Source organism: Rattus rattus, chromosome 8, assembly GCF_011064425.1.
Source record: "Rattus rattus isolate New Zealand chromosome 8, Rrattus_CSIRO_v1, whole genome shotgun sequence".
NCBI classification, from domain to species: Eukaryota; Metazoa; Chordata; class Mammalia; order Rodentia; family Muridae; genus Rattus; species Rattus rattus.
In genome coordinates this window covers 74,631,514-74,658,749 of record NC_046161.1, presented here as the reverse complement: position 1 = coordinate 74,658,749, position 27,236 = coordinate 74,631,514, and the positions used below count along the sequence as shown (strand labels likewise).

The 27,236-nt window shown below is 40.5% G+C and overlaps 1 protein-coding gene across 1 annotated transcript in view; it reads left to right on the top strand.

Annotated features, from left to right (window-relative positions):
* Impg1 (interphotoreceptor matrix proteoglycan 1) overlaps positions 1 to 27,236 on the top strand; it is a 133,028-nt gene that overhangs the window by 13,481 nt on the left and 92,311 nt on the right. Inside the window, exons 2-6 of the mRNA XM_032909816.1 lie at positions 8,295 to 8,525; positions 14,170 to 14,336; positions 14,606 to 14,634; positions 20,142 to 20,206; positions 26,770 to 26,891. Of these exons, the coding sequence (XP_032765707.1) occupies positions 8,295 to 8,525; positions 14,170 to 14,336; positions 14,606 to 14,634; positions 20,142 to 20,206; positions 26,770 to 26,891 (614 nt within the window). The remainder of the gene's footprint in view (positions 1 to 8,294; positions 8,526 to 14,169; positions 14,337 to 14,605; positions 14,635 to 20,141; positions 20,207 to 26,769; positions 26,892 to 27,236) is intronic.

The following is a 27,236-nucleotide window of genomic DNA, read 5'->3' as shown; positions in this document are numbered from 1 at the left end:
AATAGATGCCTTGGATAAAAAGGCTAAAGGGATGATACAAAAGAATATATATATTTATTCATATATGTATGAATAATGTGCTAGTTAGACTACTTGCCCTGCTTAATAGAACTTATTATGAATGAACACAGAAATTTCACATTTCTCTCTGTTGCTCCCATTTACCCCATATGCTGGGTCTCCTTCCTGCTATCTGCAACCACTGTTGGCCCAGGCTACTCACCTTTGATATTATTGTAAGTTCACTGATGGAATCGCTTTATATGAGATGTATAGCCCACACATCTTGGATAGAGTTTGAAGAATGTTAAAAGTCTAGCTGCTACAAGAAGCCCTGAATTCCTACAGTCTGCTCCTACAATCTAGGCAGTGATTGTGCCTAGATATGTTTCCTCGACTAGCTAGCAATTTTAGTACACTCCTGTCCTCAGTTTGACCTCTCTGCTTACTTCGGCTCAGGCCAGCATTAAACCAACTCCTTTGACCACTTTTTGAAATAGAGTACTAACAATTAACTGTAGTTTATAATGATATCCGGCTCTTTAGCCTTCCATACTGGCTCATACGTAGAGGGAAAAGATATTTTTGAGTCTGCTTAAGTATTCATATGAAAAATCTATTATAAGCTCCAGTATCTTAGAATGTTTGCTAAAACACTTGAGTAAATTTAACACTCATTCTATGAAAAAACATGATGAGAATATAGGATTGGTTTTCTTTCCCACTTTTAGCCCAGAACTGCCTTCTTTGAGAACACAAGTGCCCTTGCTGGAGAGGCAAGAGCACTCCCAGTTCCTAGAAATACACTCCAGTGCCTTGAGCTGGAAGTTTTGTGTAAGGAGACATCAGCCAAAGGTCACATTATCCAAGACCTCGGAGGAAGCCACCTATGTGGCTCTCCCTGTCACCACCCTCTAAAACAAGAGGCTCCAGTGTGATTTTATCCCTTTTCAGGGCTTAGTGGGGTCAATTAACTTTGAGAACACCTCTCCCCTTCTCCATACACCCAGCCTTTTTGCCCTACTAAGGGGCTTGGGAGTTCTCACACATTCTATTCACAGTACATTTGTAACATAAACCTTTGAAACTTCCTCTCTACTCCTAGGCATGAATCAGACAAACCACTGATGAGTTGACCCAGACAAAGTCTCACCCCTTCTAGACACTAAAGGAAACTGCCTTTCTTTTTTCTGCTGATCATTTCCTCTAACTTCACTTCTGTTTCTGCCCACTTAGCAGCATGGTATGATTTCAGGACCCTTGGCTCCTCCGGTCAGAATTCCCAGCATCTCACGTATAGAACTGTTTCACTGCGTTCAAGGGCAAGGGGGTAAAGTAGAGGCCTGGGACATGTGCATCTAGAGATAGAAAATCATTGTCTTCTGAAATCCTGACCCCTTCTCTTCTGACACAGCAAGTTAATAGATAAACCTAATTTTGTAATAAAGAGAAAGATGATGCAAGCCCTCTCATTCTGTGGAGGAGAGTCAGTAGGAAGTGCTATTACTGAACAAATGCCAGTTTTAATAGTGAGAAAGGTTGCCGTGACACTTGCCCAAGTTTCAGAGAGGGAACTAAGGTAGGATCTACACCTTGTCTCATTGATAATCCGCCTTCACGCTGACAACTGTAAATGCTTAGTCACGGCATAATTCATTCACAGAAATAACTAGGTGCTTCCTTAACCTCTATCATCCTTTCATTGCATCATTGGTTCCAATATATTTTGACATTCAGGTGACAGAATAGGACTGGCATTCTGTCAGGGTATTGGAAACTGGATATAGGAGAACAGAGGACACTGTAAGTTGTAGATGCCTTCATTCTCAATATGAGCATCCAGAAAATAGTATTTAACTATTTAACTATTTGGTGCTTTTTACAAATAGCACCAAAGAATGTATTGAGAAACCTGTCTAATTTGATGATATATATTCAGGTACCTTGAATATGGCACTAGTTAACTGCCTCTGCTCTTTGGAAATTCGATTATGCAATTGAGAATCTGCCAATTTAGTATAATGATCTGCATAAAATGGACTACAAACAAGTCTAGAATTTTTGTAAAGACCAAAGCCCCTCACTCCTTTTCAAGGCATTCTTTCTAAAAACTCCCCATTGGTGGTTTATGCTGGCTGAAATGCCAGCCACTTTGTCTCTGTAGAGTTCTAGTCTTCAAACGGAGACTGTGTTCTGTATAAATTCCAGTAAATTTTATCTCAGCTCCCATTAGTTTATTCATTAAGACACTAAGGCTTTTCCCCAAGGAAAACATAATGGGTTTGCTAAGTGCAAATGGCTGCTATTTTCTTTGCAAGCAGCTGCAAAAGAAGGCCCTACTCCAGTATTCCTGTGTCTGCTGTTGTCAATGTATGTGTAAAGCAAGCCTTTGTAGAAGCCTGGAGGTGTGGACAGCTTAAAAACATGCCTCTAAAAGGAAGAGTTTGATAAGGAATGGCCCATAGGTCTTTGTATTAGCTAGTAGACATTCTTGTGGAATTCGATCTGAATAGAATGGCAATAGGAAAAACAATACTTCTCACAATCACTTGCACTACTGAATCCCTTTGAACATATATAAGCAAGGAAGAGGCTATTTTATAGGAGATCATGGGCTCCATGGATACGGATGAACCTTGAGGTCACATGGCATCCACCTAAATTCTGCCTAGGAAAAGATACCCTTGATTGCAGGATTTCCTTTACATTAGCAGGTGCACATACTTGTGCAACTTGAACAAATTTTAAAAAAAGAAATGAAAGATCAAGCGTCATTACAATAAAGTAATGTTTAATGTCACTTTACATCCATTTGAATGTTTACCTTTTTATATATTTGTAATCTTCTAAGTGTGCTATAGCCACATTGATTTGGAGAATCTGGCTAATTAACAAATTCTCCAACTAATGACTGATCTGGTTAGTAGACAGAGTAGTAGATGGAGAGAAAAAGTATCTAAAGAATCCATGTTGGCCACCTTCCTTAGTCATCTAGGAGTTTGCCTGCCCATGAATATGCCATTCTCCTGTCTTCCCACCCTAACATTTCCCATCAGTTGTCTCATAAGCATCTGCCAACCCAAGCAGAACCCATCCTTCCCATGCTAAATCTTAGCTCCTCCCCCACGACTATCCAGCCATTAGAAGTGATCAAAGGGTCTGTGCTTCATCACACTTTGTCTGCACACTCTAGTCCTTCCAGACTCACGGTTTTGCTTTCTAAGATTTCCGTCTTTCTATCAGTAAGTCCACCATATTCAAACTGTTAAATGCAGAGCTCCAGAAAAAAACTGCAATGTTTTCATTCCTGCACATGATAGAACCTCACTCCATCCTGTTCTGCTCTGCTGGGCATGTCAAGCGTCTGTTCATCAACAGTAGCCACCCCGTATGTGGAGGAGGGTGAGCCATTCTTTATTTTTTTATTAGATATATTTCTTTACTTACATTTCAAATGTTATTCCCTTTCCCTGTTTCCTATCCATAAGCCCCCATCCTCTCTCCCATACGGGTATTCTCCCCACCCATCCCTCTTACTGCCTCCCCCATATTCCCCTAGAATGGGGGTCCATATCCTCACCAGCATCTGCTGTCACCTGAGTTTTCGATCTTAGCCATTCTGACTGGTGTGAGGTGGAATCTCAGGGTTGTTTTGATTTGCATTTCCCTGATGACTAAGGGTGTTGAACATTTCTTTAGGTGCTTCTAGCCATTCAATATTTCTCAGCTGAGAATGTTTTGTTTAGCTCTGTACTCCATTTTTAGTAGGGTTATTTGGCTCTCTGGAGTCTAACTTCTTGAGTTCTTTGTATATTTTGGATATTAGCCCTCCATCAGATGTAGAATTGGTAAAGATCTTTTTCCAATCTGTTGGTTTCCATTTTGTCCTAATGACAGTGTCTTTTGCTTTACAGAAGCTTTGCAGTTTTATGAGATCCCATTTGTCGATTCTTGATCTTAGAGCATAAGCCATTGGTGTTTTGGTCAGGAAATTTTCCCCAGTGCCCATGTGTTCGAGATTCTTTCCCACTTTTTCTTCTATTAGTTTGTATCTGGTTTATTAGTGTATCTGGTTTGATGTGGAGGTCCTTGATCCACTTGGACTTAAGCTTTGTACAGGGTGATAAGAATGTATCGATTTGCATTCTTCTACATGCTGACCTCCAGTTGAACCAGCACCATTTGTTGAAAATGCTATCTTTCTTCCATTGGATGGTTTTAGCTCCTTTGTCAAAGATCAAGTGACCATAGGTATGTGGGTTCATTTCTGGGTCATTACCTACTCTTCAATCGGTTCCTATCTTACTTATCAAACTGACTGTTGCAGTGTTCTAGTGCTCATGCTCAAGTAGAACTTACTTCATTTAATAATGGCCCCCAAAGTACAAGTGTGGTCATGCTGGCAACTCACACAAGTCAAAGAAAGGTCAGAAAGTGCTTTGATTAGGCAACAAAGGAAAACATCTTGACCTAAGGAAACAAAAAAAGCAATCATGAGATATGATTGCTATGACCTTCATATACAAAAAAAATGAATCTATGCAAGAAACTGTCATGAAAGAAAGAAAAATTCTTCCTACTTCTGCTATCACACCTCAACAACAAGACTTAGAGTCACTTTATATAAGTGATTAATAGTTACGACTAAAAGATTGTTAAATTTGTATGTAGGAAATGCAGTGTGTTTAGTGTGATTCTATCAAAGGTTTCAAACACCCATTGGTCATCTTTCTGTCCATCAGCACTGCCAACAGTTAGAAAGGACTGCTGAGTCATGGAGATAGCAGGACTTTTGGTGAGGTGTCCCTTTGGCAAACAGAGTAAAAATGGTACAGTACATTCATGAGCACTTTGCAATATAGAGATAAAAGAAATCAGGGAAAGAGATGGAGAGAAAGAGTTGCATGTGGAATGAGAAGCCTCACTGATGTAGCAAGACCTGCTTTGTTGTGAAAGGAGATAGAAGCAGATGTTTTGAAGAGTGTACATAGAAGAAACTGTAAGATATAAGTATACATCAAAAATGAGTCAGCAGTTGGAGACAACACATTATCAAGAAAGTGGACTAATAACAGAAAGAATAAGCACATAGTCATGCACGTAGAGGAATGAGCTGAAGCAGATGCAGGGATGGACAACTGTAAGACTTTCCTCACTTTCTGCTAATTCTCAGTAAAATATAATCAAAGCCAACAATGGAGAGGAAACATCAGCAAAAAGGTGCAGAAATCTGTACCTTTTGGGGATACAGAGGGGAAATGCGTGTACACCTGGAATGGTAGCAAATACCTATGTATGATCGTGGTGCTCTGGAGGCTGAGGAAGAATGAATGTGAATTCTATGATAGCCTGAGCTACAGAGTATGGTCCTGCCTTGATGTGAGGAGTGGAGAGTGGATGGAGCAGGGGAGACAAAAAGGTGATGTGGTTTTATTTAGTGCCACAGACCTATAGAGAGTATCAGCTTTCCCCAGCCACTCATGGGCCTGTTGTTACCCCAGGGGCAACACTAAAACTCTTCCTGGTGCATATCCCACATTCTTAATCGGTTCCATTAAAATTGCTTGTAAATTCTGATTTAACTAAAATATTTTTATACATAAAACATCTTCATTCTGTTCTTTTTGATTTTCATTCAAAAGAGATTTTTTTTTTAATTTTTCTTTTTACTGACTATTTTATGCTTAATGACACAAGCTGTGGCCTGGGTTTCTGATGTTAGACATTGAAATGAGGACACAAGCACTACCTATTACATTAGACGACTGTTCCCCAAACCAAATGTAAGGGTCACTTTCCTGGTGCCCGACCATTGATTGATCCCTGCCCACTGTGTCACGCTACTGGTCTGATTCAGGCTGACTCCAGAATCACAGAAATGTTGAGCCAGTCCAGGCCCCGCCCCCATGATGCCTCAGCAACAGTCAGTAGCACATCCTTTGACAACTGCCTTGATCTGGAAACAGCCTATCCCAGACTACCTAAGAGGAAAGCTAGTCCTCAGTATAAACAAGGGGGAGAACGTTGTTCCCATTGCTACTAGCAACCATCAGAGAGAATGCTGGGACCTGGCCTATGCGGTAGTTCACAAGGTGAGCGCAGAACTCAGAGTCCCAGCCAGAGCTCCATTTTCATCAGCAGCAGTTCCCCCTGGGTGTACGGGGTATAAATACCTCCTGCTTGTGGAAACCAGTTCTACACGATTATCCTCACTCCAGATGGGAACACCCGTGTAGATCCTGCAACAGTGGAAGTTGGAATTGCCTGAAGATTCTCAGGGATCACTGATACTCTGTGCTTTGCCCAGGATTTATGTACTGGCTCTAAGATGTGGTGGGATAAGCCAATCAATGTTGACATGCCTTCCTTCTCGAACAGTCTTTCCTAAAACCCACTGACTGAGACCACAAAAGCTCTGAGAGATTGCTCGAAATGCCATGGAATACACCTGGACCCTCTTCACCCCGGTTGTGAAGGAAGGACTTAAACACTGGGACATTTGAACTGCTCTTCACTGATTGGCTTGGCCTTCTGCTGGATTGTCCCCTCTGTAGCTGGTTTTAAAAGATGCCAGTAGGAGTCTTCCCTTAATAACACTGTAAGCCACATCAAGTGCCTCAGTGAGAGAGTCCAGCTTTCCCTACACCCTTTATTTCTTTTTGTGGAGATAACAATTTTTTAAGATTTATTCATTTTTATTTTAGGTGTGTGAGCATTTTGTGTGAACGTATGTATGTGCACCACGGAAGCCTGTTGCCAGGGAAGGCTAAGAGGGCATTGGATAATGTGGAACTGGCGTTAGAGACAGTTGTGAGTAACCTCTGTGTGCTAGAACCTGAGTCTTCTCTAAGAACAGCAAGGGTTCTTAGCTGCTGAGCCGTGAGGTACAATTTTTTTAAAAAGTAAAATGTACTCCACAAATTGTACATTTTAATAAATTTTAACAAATATGCACTCTTTGCTCCCCGCCCCAAATACTCATTTATGACTCTACCAGTCAATCTCTTTTTCTTGCCACTGGCCCAGGTATCCGGTGTTCTTGGCCACTGTTTAAACTGAGGGAGTTCCTCGGGACTAGAAAAGTACACTGAGTTCTTTTGGTGTGTCTGAATTATTTTGGCTGATGACTTATGTTTTTTAGTAGTTTCTTCATCTTAGTAATGACCTGCTTTACATTTTATGAGTGAATCAAAATTTGCCTCTTTCATTACCAATTACCACATAAAATAAGCCCAATGTTACTGCTGTTGGAAAAAAAAGAATCCCTATGGGCATTCATGTGGAAATTTTAATGTGAACACTTTCCAAAATGGAGTAGCACCCTGGGAACCACCCACAACAAATGCCACACTTCCCTCCTAATTGGTAGAGTGAGTGAAAGGCAGGAGGTAAATCGAGGTGGGACAGAAGGCACCCATGCACCTCAAAACCTTCCTGAATGATCAACAGAGAAAGATGTCATGAATTTTTCTAAACTTCTATGAAATTTCTAAAATTTCATAACATCTACATAGAAACGGCTTTGTGAAAATAACACAAGAAAAAACATATAAGTCCCAAAAAGATCAATGTGGTGAGGGAGCAGATGCACGGCTGCTGTCCCCACAATGACTGGCTTCTGCACATGTATTCCCTCCGCCACGCCCTTCCCTACCCTTCCCTCAAGCCCCCTCTACTGCTGCTCACAGGCTTCCTGTGTGAATACTATCTTAAGAGACTCATCCCCAACCCCCGCACACTGTCAGCCACATTACTCCCTTCTGAACCCGAGGCCCCTAAATCCTAGGGCTGCCAAGTAAAGGCAGGAAGGTTTGGCCATTGTGGTTTGCTCTGTGGTTTTTAGAAGCACTCCGCTTCCTCACTGAGACTACGCCTCTGGGTACCACAGTGCTGTGTCTTTCCCCCACGTTGATTATAATGTCTCCTTGACAGGCTGGATGCTGAGTGGGGAGGGGATTTTCAAAGAGATGTGTGGGAGTGGTCTTGGTATTTGGCAGTTCCTAAAGGTGAGGTGAGTTGAGATGTTGAATATATATACATATATATATATATATATATCTTGTATCTTATATATCATATATATGTGTATATATGCATATATGATATATAAAATTGACTAGTTCACTATTCTCTTCTCTTATTTCTGAAACTTGTCATTCGAGGATTACATCTGTCAACTGTACCAAAATAGAAATCTTGTAAGCCAGAGGGCTTCAGTTTCTTTGACTATCCACATATGGCACATGTGCACTTAAATACATACATTCACCATGAAATCCATTTCTCTCTTACAGATACCTCTACTAAAACACACAGTTCTGGAACTAAAAACATAGACAAAGCCCCAAGAATTGAAACAACTGAAAGCACTTCAGCAGTGCACAAAGCGTCAACCATGAAACGACTGTTCGCTGTGGCGAAGCTTCGAAACAAAAGATCGGCACTGTTCCCAGCTGTGAACATCTGTCCGCGGGAATCCTTGAGGCAGATTTTAGAAAGTCTTCAAGAGTATTATCGACTGAGAGGTAAGGACAGCAGTGGGAGCCTCGCCCTTTGTTCTCTCTATCTTCTCTACCCTGCACACCCATAGACCTTCTTCAGCCCTAAACATTCATGGTCTCATTCCTCCATGGGAGCTGTAGACATCAACCTGCTAATCTGATGGAATAATGGGCCACAAATATACAAAACGGTGGTGTTCCTGAACCCTTGTGATTTAAAATAATTATTTTACACGGAACCATTAGGGTCCAGGAAAATCATTTAAAAAATAAACCTTGATATACAAATTTTACTTGGTGTGATGGTTTGTATATGCTCAGCCCAGGGAATAGCACTATGAAAAGGTGTGGCCCTGTAGGAAGGAGTAGGTGTAGCCTTGTGGGAATAGGTGTGTGATTGTGGGCGTGGGCATGGACTTAAGACCCTCATCCTAACTGCCTGGAAGTCAGTATTCTGACAGCAGCCCAGATGAAGATGTAGAACTCTCAGCTCCTCCTGCACCATGCCTGCCTGGATGCTGCTACATTCCCACCTTGATAATAATGGACTGAACCTCTGAACCTGTAAGCCATCCCCCAATTAAATATTGTCCTTATAAGAGTTTGCCTTGGTCAATGGTGTCTGTTCATGGCAATAAAACCCTAACTAAGACACTTGGTTTGCTTTTTTCAATATTATTCTTCTGAAGAAAAAAGCATAGGATAGTTGCAACATCAGGAAACTGAGCAAGCTCATTTATGAATTAGGAATTCTTTTCAAAAGTAACATTACAACCTAGATCCTTTCTCCTTCAATAGTTAAGTTTATTTTTTGCTGATCCAGGGGGAAAAAAAGTAAGAAAACATTTGGAAGTTTGGAAACCTGGAGGCAGGGTGAAGTACATAGGAGATACAAAGTACAAATGGCTTCGGGAGTCTGCCACGTTCTACCGCACCTTTGGGCTGAGGCATATCACAATGTTTAGCAAGGCAGTATTGCAGAACGCCTTGCATTCCTGGAAATCATTAAGGAATTAAGTCAACCACAGCTGCCAGCCGATGTCCTGCTCATTTCGTTTACTTAACATGGACTAAGAATCCACATGACTTTAAAAGAAAAAATCCTTTAAAAGAAAAAAAGACTATATTTGTGGCTGGTATTCTGTCCTCTAGATCATTCCAAAGAATGACAAGCACCTTGTCTCTCTGGGCTAAGTTCATCTTGCATATGAAGTAAAGAGGATTGGCATTTTCCCACGTTTATGATACCAGACGTTGTTAGTGGCCACGCCAAAATATGTATCCTCCTGCTCTGTTGAAAGCTGGTTTGCAGGAGCAACTGGTTCAGTGCCAGCCTGGGATGAGAAGTGCCTTGTTACCATTGAGAACATATTTGTGATCCCGACATCCAGAGATCCTGTTGCATACCTATACCTACCTGTGGGGGGAGCTGGGGTTTGAGTCATCTAAAGAGTTCTCACTGGGCTCCTACATGTCTAATTGTATGTGAAAGGAAAGGGCTATGTGCTTCCTTACAGAAGTCTTAGCCATTGGTTAATGGAAATTACTGTATAACACTCAAAAGGAAAACCCTAACCATAGAAATGAAGGACGCTGTATGAACACTCTGAGGTCCTAGCACGTTTTCTACAGAAGTTTTTCAGTAAAATATTTGCTGAGAAATATGGAAAGCAAGAATCCCATTCATCAGCAGTGCAAGGAAAAGACCATGATGTGTGAATTATTTATGCTGAGTGTGCCTACAGATTGATCAGATAACAATGCCAGCAAGTTCTATAAAGTTGGTTAATGGACAGAAGTGTGCTTGTGCATGTACGCTCGCGCGCGCGCACACACACACACACACACACACACATACATTATGGCTTACTTTTTCATGTAAAATCTTATTCTTTGCAACACTAACATATATAATTCACCAGAGGTATTTGGAATACACTATTGCATGACTAAATTTTGAGCCCCGAATTTACTTCGTAGCTCTTTACTGTTGATCAGACTTGCCTTGTTCATCCATGTTTCCCTGAACAGTACAAAACACTGTTTTTCCTTCCCACAGCAAATGACAGTCCATTATCTTTATGGTTACTTCTGGGTGATAAGAAATTTTACTATTCATCAGTGTGTGTTTCTTAAGTCTAAAAAATTGGTTCGTAAAGAAACAAGAAATAAGAGCTAGCCACAGAGCTGTGCTCCTTTGATGGGCTGACCCATTTACTGTTCTCATCACTGTCTTCACAAAATGATCTGCTGACATCCTCCAAGAGACTCAAGGGAGAAAGCTCTCCATTAGGACATCAAATAGAAATAGTGAACTATTTCTTCTTCCCTCAACCCCCAGGCTTAAAGCACCACAAATGAAATGTGTGGGGCCTTGTGTGGAATCATTACAATGCTGTCCCGAAGCACAAACACAAGCAATGAGAGTTGGTTTCTGACAGTCTCCAATGAAGCTCCCTCAAAGATATCCAGCCTCCGATACTCCACCATACTGTAGCCCAAAGCTCTTTCTCAGTCCCAATATCAGGCCATCTTTTGGGCTTTTGAGATAGCTCAGCAGCCAAAAGGATTTGTCATTAACCTGAGGGTGTGACTTGAGTCCCCAGAACCCACAAGGTAAGAGAGAATTGATCTGACTGCCACAAATTGTCCTTTGACCTCCACACGTGTACACACACACACACACACACACACACACACACACACACGTCAAAAAGAAAATAAAGAAAATCCACTGGTTCTTGTTTTGATCAGTTGCTTTTCTTGTCGCTGTGATAAACTACCTGATGACTTACAGGAGAAAGGGGTGATTGACTCTGAGAAGGTACAGCCCATTGCTGCAGGGAAGACATTGCAGCGGAAGTGGGAGGGGCCTGACCAGATTGCTCTTCCCTTCAGGAAGCAGAGAAAATAGCACACTCTGCTCCCCTTCTCCTTCACACAGCCCCAAACAGGAGCCAATGGAATGGCGCTGCCCACAGTTAGGGAAAGTCTTCCACCTCAGTAGGTTTAGACAACTCCCAGACATGCCTACAGGTAGGCTTCCATGGAGAAAGCCTGTGGAGTTGAGAATCATGATTGAGCATCACAAGTTGCACCGTTAATGTGGCGCTCCTGATAAACTGCAATGCCCTGGCAGACAAATCTTTAAGCAACCTCCTCATGCTTCGAGAATAAATTACTCTCTTCTCGGTGTCTTTATGTAGGTATTGATGCCTATGGGGGAAAACCCAACAAGGGTGGGGGGAGGAAGGCATGGACTCCACAAACAAAATTCAGCCTCAGTTTCCCTGGATAACAGGACAACACCTCAGAGATCTGTCTTGATAGATTCTCAGGCTACAAGCAGTGAGAAAAATGAGCACACATGTGCACATACACACACACACACACACACACACACACACAGAAACATATGTATCCATACATATAATGTACACATGCATACATACTTGTAATGCACACATTTCTAATGTCACACACACACACACACACACACTCACACACACATCTAAGACGCCTGAAATTTGGAGTTTAGGCTTAACTTGGAATAGCTAATAAGATAAACTCTGAATAAAATTAAAGCATTAAAATGGACTGAAATAAAATGAAATTTTTCTGTGTCCTAAAGCAACATGCCCAAGGTTGTACCTCCCTGGGAACAAGAAGGGAATATTGAATCATAGCCTCCCCGATGTTTATGGATATTTTCCATGAAAGACACCACAACTAAGCCTCAACGGCAGTGACGGTTTCTTTTATGTATTGTTGCATCCCTGACAGTTGGGTAGGGGTTGAACTAAACTAGAAGCTACATTCAGGGGGAAAGGCAAAGATAAAAAGCACACTCCCAAAGACAGATGGCGCATGAGAGCTAGGGGACAGCCAGGGCAGGGGCATGCTCACACTGGACCCACAGCTCTTCGAGTTCGGACATTCTGCAAATTTCCTTGTATTTCCTGAGCGCTGCCGAGATGAAGGGCGGTGCGCTCCATGCTGCTGCTGTCAGGATGGGCTCTGTCATCTTTGCAGGCAGCCGAGAGGTCACACTGCAAAGCACATTTCCTGTGTGGGGCTCTGCACCGCTTGCCTGTGCTTTCACGCAAGGTGAGAGACTAGAACTCAGAGCAGTAGGACTGCTGTCCCCATCACCTCTGTGAGTTACTGTGGAAAGATTGGTTGCCCTGAAGACTTCGGTCAGGTGTTGCTGGCAAATGAGGTAGGCTTTTATTGATCTGAAATCTTCTTTGCCTCTTAAAGCAGAAAGCATAGAGAAAAGAAACTATGGCATGGGTGAGGAGGAGGGACACAGGACTCAGGGGTAAGGTTCCCAACTGGTGTTCTCTCATCCTGATCCTCCCACAACCAATTTCCCTTAAAAAGTCAAAGGATGTTAATCTCTCCCCCAAAAGTTCCAATTCCTTCTCAAACTATAGGAATAAAAAACAAATGAATAAATTAATTAATAAGTAAGTAAATAAATAAGTAAATAACTGCACAAACCAACATTATTGACAATGGAATCTTCTTTTTGGAAAAAAAAGACTTATTTATCTAGTATAGATAAGTAACCATCTTCAGACACTCCAGAAGAGGGCCTCTGATCTCATTACAGATGGTTGTGAGCCACCGTGTGGTTGCTCGGATTTGAACTCCGAACCTCTGGAAGAGCAGTTAGTGCTCGTAACCACTGAGGCATCTCTCCAGCCCTGACAATGGAGTCTTCTACATATCTTATTTACCTCATATACCAACTTTTTTTACCTATGTACCACCACAGCACATTTTTCAGTTGACATCTGAAGTTTAATTATTAAATAATTAATAACAATGTTGCTTTCAGTGAACTATAAATACTAATATTTGAAATAAAACAAGTGTCAGATCATTCTTGTGGTCCAGTGGATTCTCCTGTGCCCTGTGACTATTGAGTCATCAAGTCCTTTTAACAAATACATTAACAAGCTGTCCTTCAGGGCAGGCAGTGTCAGGGATGAGGTTCAGTGGTTAAGGGCTTTCCTGATGTTAACCATCAGTCGCCACCACTGCATGGGGGGCAGAAATGAAAGCTAGAACAATAACGTGGAGTTTTCATAAAGAAACAAAATCTGAACTATGGAGTGGGGTCAAGTACCAAAGTTTGTGAAGCCTGCCCAATGTCCTCAGTTCAAGAAGCAGAGAATATCTCATCTCCTTCTCCACCACATTTCCTCTGCATGGTCCTCCGAGTCTCCTTTCTATGTAATTTAAGTTTATGCTTTGACAAGGTACCTCCCCCTATTCCATTACAGGTTTCCACATGAATATAAGGACTATTCATCCATACCCCATGCCCCATTGCCTTCCTCTTAGCACATAGTAGGTGCTGGGACATTTTAGAGGATTTCCATGGGGTGGGAGGGGAGAGATGTTCCAACCAATTATGCAATCAAGGTAAGATAACCCCCCCACAACAGATATGCCCACAGGTCAACCTAATTAATGTAGACAGACAATCCCTTCTTGATGCTCTCGGGCTCTGCATTGTATCAGCTGACAGTTAGTGCTGGTTATCACGTTTGTAAATTACTGTGTGAACATAAGCAGCGTCATTCCTGTGTTATGACGCTGTGTGCTTTGGAGAAGGGGGTTTCCCGTTTTGCACACAACTAACTGCTTTGTGTTACAGTATGTCAAGAAATAGTGTGGGAAGCATATCGGATCTTTCTGGATCGCGTTCCTGACACAGAGGAATATCAAGACTGGGTCAGCCTCTGCCAGAAGGAGACCTTCTGCCTCTTTGACATTGGGAAAAACTTCAGCAACTCCCAGGAGCACCTGGATCTCCTTCAGCAGGTAAGCCTGTGCAATGCCCTAGGAGAAGCAGGCCCCCAGCCCCTGCTTCTAACCATTAGTTTGAAATGGTTACTAAGGCATCATAAGTGTTACTTGACAAAATACTTAGAGATAGCTGACAAGACAGACAGGAATCTTATGCCTGCAAAATAATATTCCCCAGGTAAGTTGAAGTGCGGTTGAAGGCAGAAAGAATGAAAATAGACTTTAGCTCCTCAGTTGACATTATCTTTGGGTAAAATTACTTTTTATCTTCTTTTTTTTTCCAGAGAATAAAACAGAGAAGCTTCCCTGGGAGGTAAGTACCCAAAATAGAATTCTGGATGCTCTTGACTTTCAAAAGATCAGATAATGGAGTGCAAGTAAGCTATCGTACCTTGACAATTTGTCAGCCACCAAGATCTGTTTAGGTTATTATGATAGACAATGTATGCATATATTGCCCTGAAGATAAATGAGCACAGAGACTGAAAGGGGATAGAAAGGACAGAGATTGATGTGTGTAAGAAAATGGAATTCCTCACTCTGTGATAGGTATCTAATATGTGTTTTCACTTAAAGGATCTATAGCAATTAAAGTTTAACTTTTAAGACTTAAGGCAAACTATTAGTTACATCAGGAAAATACTTAACACGGTCAGAGAGTAACCTGAATTTTCAGTTCTCATTTGGTATTCTGTAAAGCGTTATTATGTCTCAAACTAAATTACCGAAGCACTGAACTACATCCTCAACAAGAACTGAATATCAAATAAGAAAATTGAGTTACGGGGAGAGAGTGTGGGAGAGAGAAAGAGGGCCTTAGCCAAAATGATTAAAGAAGAGAGATGCTGTTGCCTAACTCAAAACTCACAAAGTACACTCAGTTGATGACATGTTGAGATCAAGCACACATTTAGACAAATGAGATCCAGGAAATACTTCAAAATGCCTTTCACATTGGTTGCTTTGTTTTTAGTCTCTCCCACCAACCTGTTCCACAGCTCTGTTAGTTTACTCTGTAAGGGGGAAAATATCTCAAACCTGATCTCCCCCAATAGATATCCTGGCCTTTAATTTTTTTCTTCCTTAAGATTCCTACTTCTAGATTAATAAATCTGGAACATTCCCTTTGAGTGTTAGTCCTATTTGATGCAATCAAAATATTCCCTCATTGCCATTAGATATTCCCATTGTCTTCAGAATATCCAACTCCATGTCTCTCCAACCCATGACCGTGTATAAGAGGAAGCTGCATGTTAAGAACTGCATCTGTGACTGCATCTGTGACATCTCTTGGCCTCTGACTTTTGGGTAGGACCAGCCATTAAAGGGAGTAGAATGAGGGCAATGAGTCTCTCTCTCTCTCTCTCTCTCTCACACACACACACACACACACACACACACACACACACACACACACACACACACACTGCAAAGTCTCTGGACACCATCACCTTCATCTTCAGCTCTGCCCTGGCCAGCAGCTCCTTCCACAGTTTTAGATTCTGGTTTCTGTACACACCACTGTTACAAGTCACATGGTAGTGTATTTTTAATCTCCCTATTTTTCCCACAACTTAATAAATAGTCACTTTATTAGGTGTAGCTTAAGTTACCTTCCTGTTGGTGTTGCTTGCTTCTTCCCAGGCCCTTGAGTGAAGCAAAGGGAAAACTAACTGACACCCTTGTCCACTGAGCTCTCCAGTTTGCCCTCACATTACCCATGATCCCGCTGCTGCCTCCATGCCACATTCTCACTGTACACCCTGCTCACCCTGGGCTCTGACCTAAAGGTTTCCTCTCTTGCATGAAAGAACCTACCCCCTCCATACAGCCAATTCTCCTCTCTTCCAAGATCCATGTCTTAGTTACCTTTATACTGCTGTGCAGAACACCATGAACAAGACAACTTATTGAAAAAAGTAACTAAGTGGGTTTACAGTTTCAGAGGGTGAGTCCATGACCATCATGGTAGGGAGCATTGTAGCAGGAAGGCAGGGCACTAGAACAGCAGCTAAGAACTCACTTACATCTTGAGGCAACAACAACAAAACAAAGAGAGGAAGATGAAAAGAAAGAGGGAGAGAGAGAGAGGGAGAGGGAGAGAGAGAGAGAGCACGCTAACTGGCAATGCAGTGACTTGGACCTTTGAATCCTCAAAGTCCACCCCCAGTAACATTCCTCCTCCAATAAGGACATGCCTCTTGATCCTTCCCAAACAGTTCTATCAACTGTACACCAAGTACCAAATATATAAGGCTATGGAGGTCATGCTCATTCAAACCACCACTCTCCAGGTGGACTCCCAGCTCCCCACAGTGTCTCCATGGCCCATCCAAGGCTGAAGCCCGTCTTGAACTTTCTGCTCTGCTTGGCACCACCTTCTTGCTGAACATTTTATTCCTTCCCCTGCTTTCCTGTGAAAGTACAAACTCCTTAGCTGCAGGACCCACGTGATGCTCTACACATGCTCTTGTCTCCCAACCAAGTATGAGTACTGAGCTACTCTCACTCACTTCAACAAGGTATGGTTAGGAGGGACTGCACAGCCCAGGAAAGGCTTCAGCCTGCACTACTGCCTTTGTTTACAAGAATATTGTGAACAGAATTCACAGAAACATTCTCTGCCAATTTTAATATTGGATAATAGCTCACTGACTCCTACTTTCTTTTTTATTGGATATTTTATTTATTTACATTTCAAATAGTTCCCCTTTCCCAGTTTCCCCTCTGGAACCCCCTATCCCATCCTCCCTCCCCCTGCTTCTATGAGGGTGCTGCTCCCCTACCCACCCACCCACTTCTGCCCCTGCCATGGCACTTCCCTATACTGGGGCATCAAGTCTTCCCAGGACCAAGGACCTCTCCTCCCACTGATGTCCAACAAGGCCATCCTCTGCTACACATGAGGCTGAGTCCCTCCATAAGTACTCTTTGGTTGGTGGTTTGGTCCCTGTGAGCTCTGGGGTGTCTGGTTAGTTGACACTGTTGTTCTTCCTATGGGTTGCAAACCCCTTCAGCTCCGTAAGTCCTTTCTCTAACTCCTCCATTGGGGACCCCTGTGCTCAGTCCAGTGGTTGGCTATGAGCATCCACCTCTATATTTGTCAGACTCTGGCAGAGCCTCTCAGGAGACAGCTGTATATATCAGACTCCTGTTAGCAAGCACTTCTCAGCATCCACAATAGTGTCTGGATTTGATGGCTGTATATGGGATGGATCTCTGGGTGGCCTTTCCTTCAGTCTCTGCTCCACACTTTGTCTCTGTATTTCCTCCCTTGAGTAGTTCTAAGAAGGACTGAAGCATCCACGCTTTGGTCTTCCCTCTCCTTGAGCTTCATGTGGTCTGTGAATTGTATCTTGGGCATTCCAAGCTTTGGGGATAATATCTGCTTAGTGTGACTCCTACTTTCCAAAAAGCCTTAGAGCTAAGAAGAGGCCACACACATGAAATGATATCCACAAAACATTTTAATTCTTGAGAATTTAATTCTTGAGAAGCATGAAAAATACTGAAACATTTACCTTTCCCAGACAGAGAAAGAAATTCTATTCCTGCCTGTGCCCATAGCATTATTAAAGAGAAGTGAGAGATTCACACTCACAGCACTTCAGACACCAAGTCAGATAAAGGGAAATTTTCTCTTCCACATAAAACCGTTCCAAGAAGAAAAGAGAAATTTCTGTCTCCTCACTAGTCCATAATTCTGCCAATTTCAAATGGCTTTTAAATAAAAGCCAGCACAAGAACCAGGTACCCCAGATTTCCATCCAGAGCATCTGCCGGGTTCTACAAATTGCCAGCTTAGAGGAAGGATCACACTTGACAGTAGAGGATAAGGACACCATCCAAGAGAGCAGAGCACACTGGGATGCTAGTCTGTAACTGAGCAGTGGCCATGGTTACCATCACTCTCCTCCTCTTGCTTAGTTTCTTTCTCACAGCAACGTGGAGCAAGGGGAGTCAAGTGGTTCTGAGACCTCAGCATAAAAACGAAGGTCTATAAAATTAAAGGGAAAGGAAATTTATCCAAATCATAAATGCCACAGTGTTTGACATTTAAATATCATCTCCATAAAACCTATTTATTAAGCATACAGCATAATACCAGAAAAATAGTTAAGAATGGCTGATTTCAAAGTCTAGTAGAATTTAAGCTAATATTGTCCTGTATCTACCAATATACTCATCCACTGCTAAAACGATACCTATTTCCCTGTCTACATCAATTTTATAAGCATATATTAATCATATTTAATAGTTTCATTTTCATATATACATATATAATGTACTTTGACTATTACCATGTCATATCCGCTCTCCCTCCCTCAGGTCCTCTCAAATATAAAACAGACATTGTTTTGTTTTTCTGTGTGGGAAGTGTGTGTGTGTGTGTGTGTGTGTGTGTGTGTGTGTGTGTGTGTGTGTGATATGAATATATGTGCATGTTTGTGCAATTGTGCTCACCTGTGCTATGTATGTGGAGATCAGAAGTCAATGTTGTCTTCACAATCACTCTCTAGTTTTCTTAGTTTTAGAACACAGTCTCTTTACTTCTGTTTCAGTTAGGGTAGCTAGCTAGTGAGCCTACTAAATCCAACACTAGGTGCTGGGATTATAGACCCATATCTCTGTGCCCACATCTTATATGATGACCCCCAAGCACTTTACCCAATGATCCATCTCCCAGACTGAAACATTTATCTTTATTGGTCAGAGTGCATGACAGCAGAAGTGACAATATTTTACATATTACTCTTCCTGGCAATTTGGAAAGTGTTGGCATGACAGAGATCTGCAGGTGGTACTATTGGCTCTGTCCCAGTCTAGATGGCTCTGTAAGAACCAAACACTAGCCATTAGTCATCTTCTTTCATGAAGCAACACACACACACACACACACACACACACATATATATAACTAGAAAATATATAAATATTTAAATAATATATATATATATATATAACTAGAAAAGACACTATCAGTTGGGGCCTAACAGATTAGAGCATCAGAATTTTCAGTGAGATCCAAAAGCTGACAGTACCACAATCCTTCTGACTATTTCCAGTCAGTATTCAGCTAATGCTATATATGCAGACAATTCTGACACTGAGACCTGGGGTCTGACCCTAGAATATCTCCCACATTGCCATCCATGGATCTGAAGTCTTACCCCCAACTCCCTGGCTGGTTATCACTGTGTACTACTATTGTGGAAAGAATACAGATATCATAAACATGTACCATCCAGAAATTAATTCCCTTGCACTCTGCTAACTACAACAGTTCTTTATTAGATAAGCACACACAAAGGAGTCTGAGATTTGGAGGGAATATCCCAGTGTTCAATTATATCATCTATTACTTTCTATACCAAGAACACTGTATGTGCAATGGGACAATAAAACACTGGGACACAAGTGCAGTTCAGTTTTGCCTACTGTAGAAATGTTCCCCCAACCTCTACCAAGACCACACAAAGCCAAGAGGATGAGAGGAGTCAGATGTAACCATTCAAAGAGGTTATTTGGAATTTTCCTTAATTATCTAAGTATTCAATATACAAATACAAATATTGTATACAATATACAAAATTTCAATTATTCAGTATACAAATAACAAACATTGTATACAACATACAAATTTTTAATTCTTCAATATACAAATATATATTCAAATATAACTTAAGTAATAAAGAATAGATAAAGCTAGATTACAATACCCCTAATATTTAGTCTATATAGTATAGGCAAACTCAAATGTAGGCCCTACCACCACATTCCTCTGTATCACCACTTCTTTCTCTTCTTTTGTGTTAACAGAAAAGATGATGTGTCCTCCATAGAGATACTGGGAGCGCCTACCACAGCCCCCGTGTTACCCACAGGTAAGTCTGGATCTCAATTCATCTCCTTCAAACCATCATGGAAAAGGTACCTGCAAAGCACTCCTTGACAAAAGCTTGTATAAATTATGATGCCCCTTCTCACTTCTAGAACCTTGAGTTCTATTGCTCTATGTCCATATGCTCTACATTACTGCTTGATCAGTACATTTAAGCCTCAATACCTTTCAAATCACTAATTTCTCAGTGATATCTGGGACTATAATATAGCCCAGTGGAGGGCTTGCCTAACTTGATGCTCTGGCTTCAATTCATGCTCCACAGAGAGAATAATACTAAAGTTCATAGATTTTTGTCAAGTATTTTCCAGAAATTTTATTTTAATTTAAATAATAAATCATTGAAATGTATAAGAATTTTGCCAGGATGTATGTACATACACCACATGGGTACGGTGCTGGTAGGAGGCTAAATAATGTGTCCAGTCACTTGGGACTGGAGTTACAGCTATGAGCCACCATGCAAACCAATTCAGGACCTCTATCTACAAGAGCATCACGTGCTCTTAACCACAGAACTATCTCTCTTGTCCCATTTTACATATACTTTAGAGTATATAGAACTGTTAAACTTCTGGAAAATGTTTTAATTTTAGTAATGTTAATAATATTTTTAAGAAAGCAAATTTTGGCGTTGAAAGAACGGAGGTCAGTAGACTGCTCTCCTGGATATCTAAATCCACAGGTTCGACACATAGCATCTCTTAAGCTGGATATGGTGCTCTGTGATGTGCCCTTTCCTGAGTGCATATAATCCTAGCTCTCAGGAAAGGGAGGCAGGAGGAACAGAGCTTGATATCATCTTTGGCAACATAATAAGTTTGAAGCCATAATGAGTTTGATATACGAGACCCGTCTCATTTTTTTAAAGACAGGGAAAGATGTTCCTTTAAATCTATACATTAAAATACAGAGACTTCTAGACAATGAAAATAGAGTTTACATTTCTGTTTACTGACTTTGGAGAAATCTGTTGTGACTTCATTTTTATGTTTCTTCCAAGTTAAAATAACTTACCATTTCTAGATAATAATGAAACAAGACTAGTTCAACTTCCATTACAAAAAGTGAAAAAACATCCTTTAACCAAAAGTTGACTAATTGTTAATTCCCCTTATAAATGGGTAAAGTTTGACCTGTGATTCTTAATATCCACACTTATTTGTAAATGTATTACTTGCAAAAACATTTGTTTAAAAAAATGCTGCTTTTTGTATATAATACAATGCAATCAAGGTAATACTACTAAAATTTGTTTCTGTTTTTAAAAGTGGAAGATAGTGTGTTTTATCTGTCAAGAACTTTCATAGCAAAATTAAAGTTACTAGAATATATTCTAATGACTGGGAGACTCAGGGATTTGTAGGAGAATCCCAGCAATATTCATACTACTTTGATAATCACATGGGACTATGACCTCACTTATAGCCACTTTGTTACTATAGGATAACTGAGGACAACCAAAGGGGCTATTTTTGATAGTGGGTTTTGATAGTGGGGCTATTCATTAGCTTTGGTTGTTTCTGATAGTAATTTACCCTCATATTACTGCTGGTGTTTGTGCCCAGTGACCCAAGCACAATGGCTGCGGTTTATCTATTGAGCTACACATAGTCCAATAGCAATTGACTGACATTTCAACCCTGCTATAATCAATGCCAACTGAACACTCCAAGGACTTCAAAACTGAAGACTATCAATGATTATCAAATAATCTAATGCCAGATTCACATGCATGTACCATAGCAGAAACATTGGAAACATAAAATTAAAATCAAAGGCACTACTACTTTTCCAAAAATTACCAAGTCCACAGTAATGTATTCTAATAAGATTAATTGAAATGAACCCCAACCAAAGAATTAAAAAAAATAGTTATCAAAATGAGGAATGCACTAAAGAAATAGAAAGACTAAAAACAATTAAATGGAAACTATGAAAATGGAAATTTCAATAGATCAAATAAAAAAAATTCAGCGGAAAGACACACTGATCAATTGATAACGTTTGAGAAAAAATACCAAGGCTTGAAGGCACGATTATGAATTGTAACATTCAGACAATGACAGATATCATAATGAAAGAGTACAAATAAAGCCTATGAGACCACTGAAAGATGAAATTTATAAATCCTGACCATAGAAGAAAAAGTAGAAAGAATGTGTGTATGCATGAGTGAGTACGTGTGTGTGTGTGTGTGTGTGTGTGTGTGTGTGTGTGTGTGTGTTTGTATGTGTGAAAGCACAGGAAATATAGCCAATTAGATTATAGTGGATGATTTCCCAATCCTACAGAAAGAAATGACCATCCAGATGCAGGAGGCATTAAAATGACAAAGAGACAAGACCAGAAAAGAGACTCTTTATATCAACAGAAGAGTTAAAGTACTAAACAGGAGAGAGAGAGAGAGAGAGAGAGAGAGAGAGAGAGAGAGAGAGAGAGAGAGAACCAGTTACACAGAAAAGCAAATTGACAAGAGTAACAGAAACACTAAACGCAAGAAGGGCATGGAGTGATGTGTCCCAAATTCTGAAAGACAAGAGTTGCCCATCATATTACTATACCTAACAAAACTGTCTTTTATAATTGAAGGGAAAACTAAAACTAATACACCCTGAGCTAAACAGATCTATGAAATCATAGGAAAAAATGAACCACACTGTAATAGTAGTAAGTGCAGAAGGAATAGAAGGTTTCACACATTATAAAACAACCAAAGAGCAAGAATTAGTAATATTTCATTAATAGTTTCATTTCTCCAACCAAAAGACATATACTGACAATTGCTTTTACAGGATGTTTTATCCAAACACTGCAGAATACAAGCATACCTAAACAGCCCTCAAAACTTTCTCTAAAACAGACCCCATTTTAGGATTGATGATTATGATTTATTATATTCAGACAATGACATATATCATAACAATCACAATAAGTTGTGCTATATGACCACAATGAATAAAATTAGAAATCAATAAAAACTACAGAACATATATATTCACATATATGTTAATTGCATATACATATTCTTTATTTTATTGCATTTGTTAACACAAATGACAACTTAACTAGCTAAAACAAAGAGAAGACCAAAGTTCAGAAAATTTGAGATGAGAATGGAAACATCAGAATGGATATCAATAAAATTCAGAAAATCATCAAGACCATAACTTAAAAAAACCTTATATTCCACTAAATTGGAGCCCCTAAATGAAATGAATGTCATACATATTGTTACATTATACTGTGGAAGTTCAGTAATGTAAAACAGCATGATGCTGACTCAGAGTCAGACGCATAGATCGATGATAGAATAGAATAGAATAGAATAGAATAGAATAGAATAGAATAGAATAGAATAGAACAGAACAGAACAGAACAGAACAGAACAGAACAGATGTCCAAAATATGAACCCATCTAACTACACCAACATGATTTTCTTAAAGGACGCCAAAAAGATACATTGGATATATAGATACAGATAAAGATATATATCCAATGTATATTTTTGTACACACACACATACACATATGTACATGCGTGCGCGCACACACACACACACACACACACACACACATAAACAAGGACCCTCTGAGTAGTCTTTAGTAGACTTCCAGTCACTCAGGAAATCATACCAACAATTGCAAATGGGACTTTCTGAAATTAGGGAGCTTCCGCAACAAGAAAGAAAACAGGAAATTGAGTTTAAAAGTGTCCTAAAAGATAGGGGAAAAGTATTTGCTTGCTAGACATCTGGTAGAGAATTAATAATAGAATATACAAAGAACTCAAAAACTAAACTATAAGAAATCAAACAGCCCTTCCAATAAATGAACTAATGAAACAGACAGGAAGTACAAGATACAAACGGCTGATAATAATATGAACACGGGGCTCATCCTCACCAGCCATTAGAGAAACACAAACTAAAACTACTACACTGAGATTTTGTCTTGCCCATGAGAAGGAAGGTCAGTAAGAAAACTGATCACAGATGCTGCAAGGACAGGGATGGGTGGGAAGCCTCCTACACTACTGGGAGAAATGTAAACTAGTCCTTCAAGATGGAGATCATCATGGTGGTTTCTCAAAGAGAAAAATAGATGACCCAGCTAATCTACTCCTTGGCAATTTCTCTGATGACACCAAATCAACATATCTCAGAAATGCTTGCACAACCATCTATTTTGCAGCCCAATACACAGTAGCTAAGTATTGGATCAGCCTAGGTTTCTAGCAACACAGGAATAAAGGAAATGTGCTATACACACACAATGGGATTTTCTTCATCCATAAAAGTGAATGAAGCTAGATCAATGGATACATCTGGAAATGATTTTATTTTGGTTTTTTTTTTTTTTTTTTCGAGCTGGGGACCAACCCAGGCCTTGCGCCTAGGAAGCGCCTACCACTGAGCTAAATCCCCAACCCCTGGAAATGATTTTAATAAGCAAAACTAGCTAGTCTCAAGACAACAGATACCATTTTTCTCATTTTCAGTTCCAACCTACCACAGAGATCAGGATTTGGTGAGAGTTCTGGGAACTTAGGGTATGAAGCAAATGAGGCATTTCTTGAAAGAAAGTTAAACATCCTAAAAGATAAGCTATTTTCATTCTTATAAAAATGTGGCATGGGGCTGGAGAGATGGCTCAGTGGTTAAGAGCACCGACTGCTTTTCCAGAGATCCTGAGTTCAATTCCCAGCAACCACATGGTGGCTCACAACCATCTGTAATGGGATCGGATGCCATCTTCTGGTGTGTCTGAAGACAATGACAGTGTATTCATATATATAAAATAAATAAATATTTTTTTTAAATGTGGCATAAACAATTAGTTATAAAATGATAAAGTTTAGGTCGTTGAAATTGTCCTCCCAGGATGGACACCATCACCTCAAGGGCTTGTAAGAAGCTGTTCAGCTACAGTTGTAAAGGGAGAGGCCAGGGACACCATCCTTGCAGATCCTAATCAACCAAATGACATGGACCATGTTACCCAAAAATATCACCTTCCCCAGTATCCTGTCACACAGTAAAGGGACTCTAAAGTAGTCACAGTTTACTGAGTATTTAAAAAGAAAACAATGATTTTGATTTTTCATAAGAAACATGGTATGCACTCATTGATAAGTGGCTATTAGCCCAAATGCTTGAATTACCCTAGATGCACACATGAAACTCAAGACGGATGATCAAAATGTGAATGTTTCACTCCTTCTTTAAAAGGGGAACAAGAATGCCCTTGGGAGGGAATAGGGAAGCAAAGTTTAAAACAGAGGCAGGAAGAGCACCCATTCAGAGCCTGCCTCACATGTGGCCCATACATATACAGCCACCCAATTAGACAAGATGGATGAAGCAAAGAAGTGCAGGCTGACAGGAACCACATGTAGATCTCTCCTGAGAGACACAGCCAGAATACAGCAAATACAGAGGCGAATGCCAGCAGCAAACCACTGAACTGAGAACGGGACCCCCGTTGAAGGAATCAGAGAAAGGACTTGAACAGCTTGAAGGGGCTCAAGACCCCATATGAACAACAATGCCAGCCAACCAGAGCTTCCAGGGACTAAGCCACTACCCATAGACTATACATGGACTGACCCTGGACTCTGACCTCATAGGTAGCAATGAATATCCTAGTAAGAGCACCAGTGGAAGGGGAAACCCTGGGTCCTGCTAAGACTGAACCCCCAGTGATTGTTGGGGGAGAGCGGTAATGGGGGGAGGATGGGGAGGAGAACACCCACATGGAAGGGAAGGGGGAGGGGTTGGAGGATGTTGGCCTGGAAACCGGGAAGGGGAATAACAATCGAAATGTAAAGAAGAAATATTCAAGTTAATAAAGATTTTTTAAAAAAAGTGTCCTGAGGAGCTGGAGAGATGGCTCGGTGGTTAAGTCCACTTTGCTCTGACAAAGCCTACGTGGTAACCCACAACTCACTAGAACTCCAGTTCCAGAGGATTCAGATCTCTCTTCTGTCAGCTGTGAGCAAAGGGCACACTAATGGTGCACATAGCATATGCAGTCAAAATACTCATAATTAATAAACAGATAAATAAATAAATCCAAAACCAGAGCAAAGGGGCAATTGAGAATATCTTACTGTTCTCTCATCTCTTGAAGTTCTTGATCTAAATTTTAATAATTAAAACGTATTGATTGTTAAAGCAGTCTGGACTTTGAAGACTTGAGTAATATTCTAAGATAATTTTCAGAACAAATTCAGTATAAATACTTGTCTTTATACCCTTTAAAGAGTCACAAAGAGAAACATTAATCAGCTCTCATTAGACAAATTACTTAACTATACCACATGTAGTATAACCCCAAATTTTGGTCCCATAATAATTTAATGGATATTTAAAGTATGATTTAATATTTCTTCAAAAACATATGTATAGAATCTCTGAAAATGAGTTTAGAATGTACTTATCTAGAGTGACATAAAAGACATATGGAATTATGGAATCTTGACATTGCTCTAATTTAAATTCTTCTCATCTTATTTTTTGCCTGAAATCTCTCTAATTTCTACAGATGTTTCCAGTATGTCACTGAGGCCCTTCCCACTCCCTCCTGATGACACAGACCTCAAGGAGATTCTCAATGTCACCATCAAAGACATCCAAACACCCACAACAATAAGAAGAGCTGAGTTGGTACAGTTTTTTATGCACATGTCTAGTCTTTTTATGTTCTCTTTTTTCTCATATCTATGTGTATGTGGTGTGCACACATGTGTGTGTATGCATTTTCACATGCATGTGGGCACAGGAGTACTGGGATTATAGGCAGGCTGTCGTGAACCCTTGGCTTTTCCCTGGATTCTGGGGACCAAGAACCTCAGTCTTCATGCTTGCACAGCAAGCGCTAACCAGCTGAGTCATGTCTCTAGCCTTTGTTTTCTTCAGGAAACTAGGGAAAGGGGTGGATGGATCAGATACTCAACACTTTTAGTACTGTATTTTCATCACTCAGATTATCTCAGTATCTTTATCCCATTC